The sequence below is a fragment of the Alligator mississippiensis genome, chromosome 2 (assembly GCF_030867095.1).
Source record: "Alligator mississippiensis isolate rAllMis1 chromosome 2, rAllMis1, whole genome shotgun sequence".
Classification (NCBI taxonomy): domain Eukaryota; kingdom Metazoa; phylum Chordata; order Crocodylia; family Alligatoridae; genus Alligator; species Alligator mississippiensis.
Genome location: NC_081825.1, coordinates 156588914 through 156602005, shown reverse-complemented (window position 1 = coordinate 156602005; position 13092 = coordinate 156588914). Strand labels below are relative to the sequence as shown.

Genomic DNA, 13092 nt, shown 5'->3' with positions numbered 1-13092 from the left:
GGGCACTACCTTATGCCTTATTTAGTTAGGCTGCGCTAATCTATTTTTGTGGTAGGGTTCCATCAGCATATTTGCCCAAAGTAGGCCATGAGTTTTATAGTCATGTTCAGTGTTGGTTGCATTTAATCAAATTTCATAGATGGTTTCCATTGCTGAGCACATGCTGCTTTTAGTAGCAGTTTAATGACAGAAAATGCATTTAGTGAGATTTTCTTGTATGTGATTATGAGGGGCTTTTTTTGAAAAAAATCTCATCTTGTATCTATCTGAGTAAATATAGTATTTGGCATATCTCAAACCTCTAATGTAGAAATTATGTTTCATATATATGACATTAAACCTTCTTTTTATTGGTTTCCATCATCATTAATTTAAAATTAAACAGTGACTGTAAAAAAGTGGTCATCTCAAATACTACCTTGTTTTGATATTTATTTGAATTGTAATAATATGCCAATAAAAACACTCACATTCCCCTAGTGGCGACTTGTATAGAAAAGCTTGACTAAGTTCTCATCCACATTTTCCAGTTAAGGTAAGTTTTTAGTACTTCTCATCTCTTTCTGAGTCTCATACTTTTGTTGATAATTTTGGTGGTACTAATGGTACCTCCCTTCAGCTGCCAGACAGTTTTCCAAAGACAGCATTTTTTAACATGCCACCCTTGGTAAGCAGAACCATACATTCTGAAATATGTGATGTCTTATTTTTATGCCCTGTTACTTTGGCCAAAAAAAGACTTAGAATCACCATCTTCCAAAGTACAGTATGTTATGACATACTTAGAAAGCCTTCAAATGCTATTCTGTATTAGAGTGGAACTGGTTAAAGCGATACAGGATTTTTTACCTCTATAACAAGTTACCGAGCTGAATATATCCCTGTTGGTATGACCAAAAGTCATTTTCATGCAACTCCTTCCTATTCAGTGAAGTATGTAAAATCGGGAGTGATTTCAACTGATACCTATATTGGCATTATAATCAAACACCTGATGATAGCATGAGAGGCACAGAACTGAGGAACCAAAGAAATCCATTTCTAGTGTTTGAATTCAAGCCCCCTCTCAGCATTAAGTATATTTAGTATCAAAGACGTGAAAACACATCCTATCAGATAGATGAAGCAAGCAGAACTATTCACTCTCTGAATCTATCTACAATAACTCATTTCAAAGTTCCATCCCCAGCATCCAAAAAAAGGACCACATAGTGTAATACTACTAAAAGAAATGTAGTAGATAACCAAAAAACCAGGCAAAGCTGAATCACAGACCTCATGTTAGTGTACTTATTCTGGATCGGTTGAAAAAGTTATCTTTAAAATCTCCAATAGTATCTTTCCAGCAGGACACAATCAGTAGTATGCTTTTAGGAAGGCAAAAGAATTGAGGGACACTTGGTGCATGTACATGAGATGCTTAACTGCACATCAGATTAATTTAATGTGCAGTAAAGCATTACCACGTACACATCCACAGCAATTACTGCACAGCAGATTCATCTAATGTGCTGTTTTTCAGTACCTGCAGATACCGGTACTAAAAATCAGGGCATTAAAATACTGTGCCGAAGAGTACGTGCAGATGCTGACTTGGAGCAAATTGCTGCTAGTCAGCCTAGGCAGCAGGGGACCAAAGGAGGAGGGGAGAGCTGTTTCAACTCAGCAGGATGCTCTCCTGTCTCAATCACCATGGCATAGGTAGAGCTGTCCTAGCTGCCAGGCAGCTGCCTGCCAACCATGTGGAGATCAGAACCTATCCCATCTGGAAAGGGAGAACTGTCTCAGCTGCCAGGCAGTTGCCTGCCAGTCAAGTGAACATTGGGACCCATCCTCATCTCCATGGGGAAGGAAGACCTGTCCGGGGGTGGGGGTGGTCCTGGTTTCCATGTGGCTGGCAAGCAGCTGCCCAGCTTCTGAGACAGCTCTTCCCAACCTCATAGAAATCAGAACCAGGCCCTGTTCCCCCTGCCAGCCTGGTGCTGGCACCTGGGGGAGCCTGGAACTCCCCTGGCTGCTGCAGTGGGGCACAGCAGGGTAGGAGCAGTCCTAACCTAAACTGCTCCTGTTAGGAGTAAATTTGCTCCTGATGGGCATACATTCAGATGCATGCGGGGGCTCAGTTTAGTCTGCCTGAATTTTCTGCACAAAATATTCAGGCTCACTAATTGCACTTGTAGACACACCCACCGAGTCTTTCATATGTGCACTAAATTACCTTTATGGTCTTTCCCAACCCTGGATGTGTAAGGTCATCATCATCATAAGATATTTAGGGCACAGGAAACTAAACTCTGCAGGACAGTAGTGTTTGAAAATGCAAGCGCTACCCTGCTGCAGAGTTTTTTTGTGTGCAGCAGTGCACATGTAGACACTGGCCTGGCTGGGGCACAAGGATGCTTCAGTGCGGGGGCTGCCTGCTGGTCAGCCGTGCACTGAAGCACCCTCATGTTCCAGCCAGCCCCTCCACAGCACACTGAGCCCGGTAGGAGCAGCCTCAGCCGGGATCGCCTGGACTCCCTGCCAGTCAGGGCTGCTGTGACCTAGTTCATTGTATAGGTGCATGTGTAAATGGTGCACCAGAAGATTCCCGGAAGCAATACATTGCGGAGCACTAAGCTCCGCAACTTATTGCTGAACCTTAATGGCACATATAGACATGCCCCCTGCAATTCTATTCTTTCAATGGAAGTTGGGGAATGTACTGATTGTGGTCAATATATTGAAAGACCTTCAAACACCTGACATTTAGAAACTGAAACTTGACAGCAAAACATGCTAATCCCTGATTTTCTGTCATGAGGGGTGTAAATTCAAAATAGATGACATCTGGAAGTTTCAGAATGCTACCAAGAAAAAAATTTACAGTAGACACTTTCATCAGTTTTAGCACCAGAAAAACCATTGCCTACATTGCTGTTGCCTTTCAGGTCCAAAAAACCAAACACTGGCCTAATTTAAGATTAAAAAGCTAAACAAAACACAATGAAACAGAATTGTGAAGTTTAAATAAAATCTTGTTAAAACAAAATTATAGATCCCCACAGGGCATGTCTACACAAGGTGCTGTATCACACATGAATGAATCTGTGCACATCATTTACTGTGCAGTAAATTAATCTACTGTGCAGTTAGCTACAACCTGTAAATACAGGTAGTAAAATGACTGTGCAGTAGATATTGTGCAGTAGCTCATGAGGGGCACATCCAGATGAGCACGGCTATGCGGTATGTGGTGCCACAAAGAGCTGCCAGCTCCTGCAAAGTGAGGAAGAAATATAACCACCTATCATCCCTAAGATGAAACGCAGAGTGGTCATTGTGGGAGACTCCCTCCTGATGGGGGACAAAGGGAACGATCCGTTGCCCTGACCTCTTAGCCTGGGAGGTCTGCTGCCTCCTGGGAGCCCGTATCTGGGATGTGACTGAGAGGTTCCCAAAACTTATCCAGCCCTCCGACCATTACCCCATGCTCCTTATCCATGTGGGCACAAATGACATGGCTTGGAGCAATCCCAGGCAGGTCATGAATGGCTACAGGGCTCTGGGAGCAGAGCTGAGGGGGTTGGGGGCTCATGTGGTTTTCTCCTCAATCCTTCCAAAATTACAAGTCACAGGCTGAGAACGGAGAAACTAATGGAGGCAGTAAATAGAAGACTGGTGCTGGTGCCATCAGGAAGGCTTTGGCTTCTACGACCACAGCCTGCTCTTCAGAGAGAGAGGCAGTGGTCTGCTGGGAAGAGACAGCTTCCACCTCTCTCTGCTGGAGAAGAAGCTCTTCTCAGCCAGAATGGCTGACCTGCTCAACCAGGCTTTAAACTAAGCTTGATGGGGGATGGGCAGACAATCACCAGAGCAAGCTCACCAAGCATCAACCGCAAAAATCAGCAAGTTAGGATGTTCAGGGGAACCCACTCCAACCCCAGCCCAGGAACAGAGCTCCTCCATGAGTACAAGGAGCATTCTTACTTGCCTGTATACTAATGGTAGGGGTTTGGGGAATAAACAGAAGCAACTAGTCCTTCTGCTAAACAAAAATGACTATGATCTCATAGGGATAACAGAGACCTGGTGGGACTCCTCTTACGACTGGACTAGGAGTATAAATGACTATACTCTGTACAGGAGAGATTATGCTGAAAAAAGGTGGGGGGGAGGGGCGTGTAGCTCTCTACGTGAAGGAGAGCTACAGGTCCCTACAAGCTGAGATTGGCACCCAAGGAGTACAACTGGAGACCCTTTAGGTTAGAATATGAGGGGAACATGGTGAAGGGGATACAATCGTAGGAGTCTACTACAGAACTCCAAATCAGGAACATGAGCTTGACCAAGAATTCACCAAGGAACTGGCCAGGGCTGCACGCTCTCGGTGCATGGTTGTCATGGAAAATTCCAACTACCCGGACAGCTCATGAGTTGCGATCCGGAGAGCTCATGACTGACCACAAGATGAACACGAGCCACCAATGTGATACCACAGCTGGCAAAGCAAACAAAACTCTGGCTTACATTTACCAATGCATCTCGAGCAAGACCCAGGATGTCATCTTTCCACTGTACTTGGCCTTGGTGAGGCCGCAGCTGGAGTACTGCATCCAATTCTGGATTCCCCAATTCAGGAAGGATGTGGAGAAGCTTGAAAGAATCCAGAGGAGAGCCACGCGCATGATCAGAAGGCAAGAGAACAGGCCTTATGAAGAAATGCTGTGAGCTATGGGATTCTTCAGCCTGGAGAAGCACAGGCTATGGGGTGACTTGGTGGCAGCCTAAGTACATAAGGGGTGTGCATCAGGATCTGGGGGAATGCCTGTTCATCAGAGCACCCCAGGGGATGACAAGGTCCAATGGTTACAAATTCCTGCAAGACCGTTTTAGGCTGGACATACGGAAATACTTCTCTAATGTCTCTGAAATCTATGAAACACATCTGCATTGCCACATGCACATGCAGTCAGGTGTTCTCTGCACTGCAAGGGTGCACTGCCTATGCACTGCTCCACTTTTTTTTTCATGGGGATATCCAAGGGTCAAAAAAAACCTGCATAGAAAACCTGCATAGGCACTGCACACTGCTGAAAAGTGGAGTTCGGCTGCCTAGAGCAGCACTGTGGATGCCAGCCAGGCTCTGCCTGGCAGGATCACCACTGCTCCAGTCCCAGGAGGCCCCCAGGGCCCCAGATAAGGCTGCTAGGTCCAGCATAGTGCTGGCCCCAGCTTCCCCTACAACCCCCGTGGTAACTTGTTGTGCACCAAAGCGCATGTAGCACGGGCATTCCCCAGAGAGAAGCAGCAGCAACGCACCTTGTCCCCAGGGAACCAAATGTACGTATTCATTTGGACACAGCCGTGAAGACACTGACCAGGAGCAAATTTGCTCCCAGTTAGCCCCAACACCAGGGAGCCACAGGGGACAGGGAACTTCCCTGGTTCTAGCACTGCTCATCTCCTAGATGCCCCCAAGAACCAGAAGCCAAGCAGCACTGGGCTTGGGTTGAAGTGGAGCAGCACCAGGCAGCCCTTCACTGTGTAAAGAAGCCCCGCTGGGTATGGGGCTCTATAGTGGCAGCTATCTCCCAGCCCCATGCACATCAAAATCCCTCCTGATGTGTATGGGGCCAGGAAACAGCTCCTGCTGCAGCTGGCAGAGTTCTCCTAGCCCTGTGCACATTGGGACTGACCCTATGCTCCCTGCCAGCCCCAAACTAGCACCCAGGGGGTGCCTGGAGCTGTATCCCTGGACCAGGCTGTTCCTGTTTTTTACCAGATCTGCTCCCAACAGGTAGCTTGTGTATACATGCTCCCAGGGAAGGCTAACTGCACAGTATTTTACTGCATGGTAAGCCTTTATGGCATTAATAGCACATGTAGATGCACCCACAGTAAAGCTAGGTCATGCAGGTTACAGAAATGTAATGTTTTTTCATCCTGAATTCATATCAAACATACCATTTCCTATTTTTGTATTTGTAGTGGGCTATGCTTATTGTGTATATTAAAATATACAAGATAAAACCTGTGGGCTTTGAAACCTTAAATTTATGTATTGAGACTGTGCATCTTTCAGTGGTTGCATGACAATGTGTAAAGAATCAGAAAAATAACATAGGCTTTTTCCCCAGTAGACTGTAAATCCTTCAGGTCAGGGATTACCAGTCTTCTGCCTTTGTAAAGAGTTTAACGTACTAGGTGCCACCAAAATATGTTTACAATTTTTTTTAAATATTGACAATTTAAAGGGTTTTTTTGTTGTTGTTCGTTCTAAAAAAAAAAATCCGAGAGAGTAATTAGCACTTATTATGCCAATTAGATTATGAAATTCACAACTCACTGTACTGAATTCGCTACAGGAGGTTTAGAGAGTTAGTTCACACCTTTGCTGCTGCTATCATATAACTGAGGACAATATTCTACAACAATTTAACAAGGCAGCAGCACTAAACATGATTGCACACTAAAAGTCTTATCATGACAAATAAAAGGAACAACAAACTATGTTCAGTAACAGGTACATTAGCAGAATGGATCAAACATTAAAAAAGGTTGAAATTACTCTAAAATTGTTGACTTCACAATTTTCACAAAACCCAAACTTTCCCAAGCTTTTTCCTGTGTGTGATGTTAAAGGCACATTGCCATGTTTAAAAGCTAATTATTTTAAATAACAATTAATACCATTTTATGTTATGGTATTAAACAGAAAGGCTTTTTAAGTATGTTATTAACTTTGATATGCTTGCACTTCCTTCAGACTGAGAAGTGATAACAGTCAGCCTACTTTGAAGGTTACTTATGCACTAGAAGTAGGCATGTGATTCGGAACTCTGCTGAACTGAGAGGCCTAAGGCACAGGATATTTATTTTTGATGCAGAGAGAATAGTACTTTGTTTACTGCTCCCTGCTCTACTCTAGGGATATTTCTATACAGCAAACAACAGTTTCTTGAAATACACCAGGGGGTTTCAAACTTTTTTAGACTAAGTACCCCTGGTGGTCGGACCCCGAGCCGGGGATGGGAGTGCAGGGTAGCGAGTGGCCAGATACTAAGCCAGGGGCAAAGGGGGTTGGCATGCAGCCAGATGCTGAGCAGGAAGGTGGGGATGGCAAGTGGGTGGGTACAGATGGAGCAACGTTGCCTCCCAGAAGCAGGGCCGGGGCGAGTCAGGGAAGCTCACTGGGCTGGTTTGTGGTGGCGGTAGCAAAAACCTTTTGTGAGCTAAGCCTGTCCTGGCCCATAAACCCTCAACCTCAAACGGCATCTCTCAAGCACCAGGCTACCTAATTCCTGTTTTCACTGAGGCACAAGGCTTTGCAGTGGACACAGGCACAAACTGTGCCCCCCTCATCAGTACAGGGCTTGTCATCACTGGACCAATAACTCAGATTATAACACTGAATATTCATTCACCTGCACATCTACCAACATCACATATGACATCGCCTGCTTACAGTGCCTCTCTGTTGCCTACAGTGGACAGAAGGGGCAGTCCCTGCATGAAAGAATGAGGGGCACTGCCCTAACATCAAGTCTAAAAGACACACAAAAACCTAGAACAGCACACTTAAGCATCTTTGATCCAATTAGTCTATTAGGTTCATCTCTATTCTGCCTTCACATTTTTAGGTATACTTTATCAGAAAACAAGTCCCAAGCTTATTTTCTCAATGTTTTAAACTAATCAGAGGGAAAGGAGATCTACAATAAAGCTCCCAGTGATATTATTTATATATATCCATGAGTATTTCCACAACCAATAAATTGCAGAGTTAGTAATAGAGGAAACTGATTCAGAAAGATCACTCACATGCAACACACACCTATATACACAGAGAAGACAGAACCTCAAGTCATTGGTCTCATCTGAAACTGAATTCTTGTACCTGTAAAATGCATAAATAACTAAGAGGTTGCCTATAATTCCAACGGATCCGATTACAAGAATACAGGTTCCAACTGTGTAAAGAACATGATCAGGAACATCCAATTTGGCCGCAGTAGGGCGCTGAGTTCCCATATCCAACATCTGGAATGAAAAGCAAAGGAAAAATTACCACAATCAGTGCCTTTGTTTAACAGGATAATTAGTCCATATCCTGTATATCCCTCCAACTACTGATAACACAACATAAACCTCAGTAAAACAAGGAAAAACTTATCAAGAATTTCTTTTACTAGTAGCATTGATAAGTGCTAACTTTGTTATTTCTCACCTAGACCTTTAACTTGACATTTACAATAGGAAAGACACAATCTCCTGTGCTTTTCTTTCTTCCTAGACTTCTTGACATGAAGTACCAAGTGTTCTGAAAACTCTACATAGAAAGACAAGAACAGCAGCCATAGCACACCCTTTGTAAGCACAAGCTTATTAAATAATTCTGACCTCTGCATTCTTGTCACTGCCTTAATAAAAAACAACTGATTCCTTATATGTTTTTCAGTTAAGTTTAAATGTATTCAGCAAAATACAGTTGGCAGTTAATCAACTCAGCCCTTATTAGCATTGTTAATGAGAGCTTCGTGAATTACCAAACAGAGATTATTTACTAAATCATTACAGCTACATCATGTTGTGCAATTTACAAACATACAGAAGACCTACAACCTAGTTCAGCTATATGGAGCTTTAATAATCAATGGGGCTATGGCAATTTACATCTATTGGGGATTTATGTTATAACAAAATTTTGCCCTGCTTTACACTCCAAAGTTATACAAAATGCGAGGCAGGAAGATTGTGGCTCATAGGATCTTAAATCAGGTGATAATACAATCTTAAGAAGATCAAGAATATCTGGGATCTTCTCTGAAACATATTACGAAACTAAGGGGGCTTTGGAAAGGGGAAAAGAAGCGGAGTTGAAGAATGCAATGGGAATTCTTTTTTTCTTCCATTTGATTATTCCCTTCTTGTGACATCTTACATCTCCCTTTATCCTTCTCCTTCTGAACTGTTTCCATCACCACCTCTCAATTCTTCAAATCTCCAAGCAAATATCCCTTTCTATCCAAAATTACTTAAACCTCTACTCAATGAACAAAACCTAACTAACTACATAAAACTACCATCACATTTGCCTCTCCCATCTGCTGCTACCCCATTGTTTTCTGTGGTATCACTCCTTGCATCTTGCCTATGATGGTGCAGCAAGATCTTTGGAGGAGAAGCTTTCCTTAGTTGGTTCTCAGTGGCATGTAGTGTACTTTTGTGTACTGTGAAAAATAAGGATAGGCCAGATAGCACTCCTTCCTGTGAGAAGAGTATAAGCAGACACTCAACATGACATATTTTCCATGCTTTCATCAAGGCACCAGGCCTAGCAACAGACCCAGATGCCATTTGTGCCCCTTCATCAACACAAATTACATCATCACTAGACCAAATAACACAGATTAGAACACCTAAGGTTCATTCACTTGCAAATCTACCAACATCATATATGCTCTCTCTTTCTTACAGTGCCCTTCCACTGTCTACACTGGACAGACAGGAGGATCCCTAAGCATAAAAGTGAATGAGCAGTGATCTGATATCAATTCCAGAAAAATACACAAGCCTGTGGCAGAACACTTTAATTTCCCAGGACATTCCACCACTGACCTCAGGAGTAGCTGTTCTTAGAAAAAGTTTACAAACCAACTTAAAAACAGGGAATTGCAGAAAAAACTATCCAAAGACTGAATGATGCTACAAAGGGTCTATACATAGACTATGGGTTCTTATCCCATTACCTGGATTAGTTTTTGTGACCCATTTGTTCCTATGAATGTATGCTGACCCATTTGTTCCTATGCTTGTTTTCCTTTTCCAGCACTGCAACCACTCCCCTCCTTATCTTTTGTAATCAGACCACAGTCTCTACTGTATACACTGCTCTGTGCATGTCTTTTCACAGGCTCTGATAAAGTGAGATTGGGCTCCTGAAAGCTTATGCTACATATCTCTCATTTAGTTAGTTTATAAAAATACATCCTGCAAGAGGCAGATATAAAAGTTTTCCAGAGAGATTCAAACTTTTAAGGGACCCAACTGAAGTAAAACTTCAATTGGGACTGACTCTCTGGTGGAGATGCACAGGCAAAAGCCCGTCACGCCCCCTGAGAGCCTCAGATCCCCCTGGCAGACCCCCATGATCCCCAACCCCCAGCACAGAGCCAGGAGGTAGGCGGGGGACCATGGCTGGTAACCAGACAGTGGTGGGGGGCAGCGGACTGGGGCTGAGGAGGGCCCCCCCGGCCGCTACTTAGCCCAGCCCCCAGGGAGTCACGTGACCGGAGCCACACAAGCAGGTGTGCTCTGGGCCCGGCATGTGAGTCAGCACAGGAGTTTGAGTGGGAGAGTGCATGGAGGGGCCATTAGTGGGCATGGTAAGGTAGAGGCAGGCGGCACCGGGGCCGGGAGGAACGGGCTGTGTGCTGTGGACCCCCTGAGGAGGGGTGAGAGCCGGGAACTGCACCAGACAGCAGGACAGGCGGTGGGGCCATGGGGCTATGACAGCCCAGGGCCTGCACAAGATGAAGAGCTGTGTGGGGCTGCCAAGGTGAGCAATGGGAACACTGGCTGGAGTGACTGGGACAGCCCAGCCCCAGGTCAGGCAAGGCCAAGGTGGGAAGGGGCAGGGACCCAGAGAAGGGACCCACAAGAGGACTGCCAGGGGTGCAGCTGGGAGCTGCCGAGCCTGCAAGGCAGCTCTTAAAAAGGGGAAGTCAAAAAGCCCCAGGCAGGGGAGGCAAGACCCAGGGGCCCATCAGCAGATGCTGATCATTTTCTGTTGTCATTACTCGTAGGTTTCCTGTTACCTCAAGATTGAAGTGAGTTTAGTTGCAAAGGCCAAAGTCCACAGATGAAGGACAGCCTACAGAGAGCTGATGGCCAGGAGGTTGCTGAACTTCTGAGGTGGAACTGTACAGATGAGATGTTATTATCTATAAGAGAGACCTCCAGAGATTGATGTCCATCTCAACTGTGGATGTGGTAAGGGTGGAGTAAAGGGGAGACTGGAGCCCCATGAAGAAGCCCAGGTGAGAGACCCAATGGGCCACCTACCAGGAACAGCAACCAGAACACGCAAGTAGTGCAAACTTAGGGTCCCACCTTGACATTGCTGTGGGGCAGGGCACCGGTTAAGTAGAGACCCAAGCCCTACACCTACTAGCACCCAGTCCTCTTCTGGCTGCTCTTCTCCAGGGCAAGAAATATCCATTCTTGTGCTCCCTCCACCAATCTGGAGGGAGCACACACTACGAAAATGTGCTCATTGCTTCAGCACACTCATTGTTCCAGCCAGGCTGCTCTTAGCACCTGAGGTAAGTACTTCCTCCTGCTCAAGTTTCTCAGGGCCTTTCTCCTGTCCTGCTCTCTTCCCCTCATACTTGCCTTAGCCCCAAGCTCCTGAGGAAGAGGGACAGCTGTCCCTGGTTCTGGGGGCAGCTCCAAGCCACATGGAACTCAGAGATATTTCTCTTAGACTAAGAGTGCACCCCATTGGGTACGTCTTCACGAGATACTTCATTGTGCAATAGGCTAACCTAATGCACAGCAAAGCGTCACCATCTACATGTGTGCAGCAATTACTGCACAGTATATTAGTCTAATGCACCATTTTATAGTACCTGTATATATATTTATAGTACCTGTGTGCATGCGTATATATAACACAGCAATTAATGAATGCATCATACTGCACATCTAGATGCTAGTCCAGACAGCAGAGGGCCATAGAAGGAGGGGAGAGCTGCTCAGGACACAGGCAGATTGGGGCATGGGACTGAGAAACCTCCCCCAGCAGCTGTTTCCTAGTCCTGTGGTCCAAATGGTAGATCGGGGCAGAGGGCTGGGAAACTGTCCACACCCAGTAGGGGCACAACAGCTTCCCAGCCCTGTGCCCTAATCTGCTAATCAGGGTGTGGGGCTGGAAAGCAGCTGCTTGGGGAGGAAACAGTTCCCCCCACACCTTGCTGCAATTTGCTCCCAGTCAGCTGTGTACATGCGTGTTAGACAGTGTGCAGATAATCTACTATCTGTATTTACTGGTAGCAGAAAACCTCACATTAGCCTAATTTACTGCACAGTAGCTGCTGTGCACGGTTACAGGTGATGCATTGCTGCACAGTAAACTAGTTCTCATATAAATGTTCCCACCTTGTCCTACCTCTTTGAACAGATTCAGACCTTTCCCAAAATGACAGTCCATAAGCCACTGTACATATTCTTCCAATTATTTGGATACACCATTTCTCATATTAAAAAAAAAAAAAATGTACCAGAGAAGGGAAAACAAGATCATTATAAGTCTGAGTGAGACTTGATGATGGGGGGGATAAACAAATCAGAAAAACCAGGATTACTTGGTAGTGAATAGAGAAGAGCCAGCTACTTTATATGGTATATAAGACGTTCTTGTGAAGGGTATACACTAAAAAAGTCCTCCAAAATGGTTTGTTCTCTAGTTTGTTGGGACATGAAAAAAGAAGTTTCAGATATTTAAAAAATTTCACCATCCAAAGTTTCACTTACTGGTTGCTGGAAAAAAAAAGTGTGATAAATTGTTAATTGTCAAAAATTGGAGAAAAAAACAAATTTCAGACTTTCATAAACAACTGATGTCTCTTATGAACACTTATTTTGATAGGAAAAAAAGCATACAGCATTTAAAAAACCCCATACACTTGAATGAAAAATTTTGAAAATTATATACATATTTAAAGGGATTGATAATCTCCATTTCATTCTGTCCTATGAAACAGGAACAAGGGTTCAGTGAATAAATTTAATAACAAGTAATTCTAGAAAGAAATAAAAAGATTTTTTTATAAATGCTGGTGCAGTTAGTGAACAATAAGGAATCCTATAATTAGAGAGAAAAAAAAATCAATTACTTACAGTATGAAGACTCATTGAAGGGGTAAAGGTGAGACTGAGCTTGATGTGTGGCAGGACCAAGTTCCATTTGCTAGTGCAGGACAAGATTGGTCAAGGCAGCCAAAGGGAAGATGGAACATGCAGGGTGCATCTACGTGAGATAATTTACTGTGCAGTAGCCTAATCTACCGTGCAGTAAAGCATCACCATCTACATGTGTGTGGCATTTAC

General features: G+C 44.4%; 1 protein-coding gene across 2 annotated transcripts in view; it reads right to left on the bottom strand.

Moving 5' to 3' along the window:
- The window catches only part of LOC102574853 (melanopsin), a 112142-nt gene that overhangs the window by 81949 nt on the left and 17101 nt on the right, over positions 1-13092 (bottom strand). For both annotated transcript variants that reach the window (XM_059722328.1, XM_059722329.1), the window contains exon 2: positions 7880-8022. In XM_059722328.1, coding sequence (XP_059578311.1) covers positions 7880-8022 — 143 coding nt within the window. The remainder of the gene's footprint in view (positions 1-7879; positions 8023-13092) is intronic.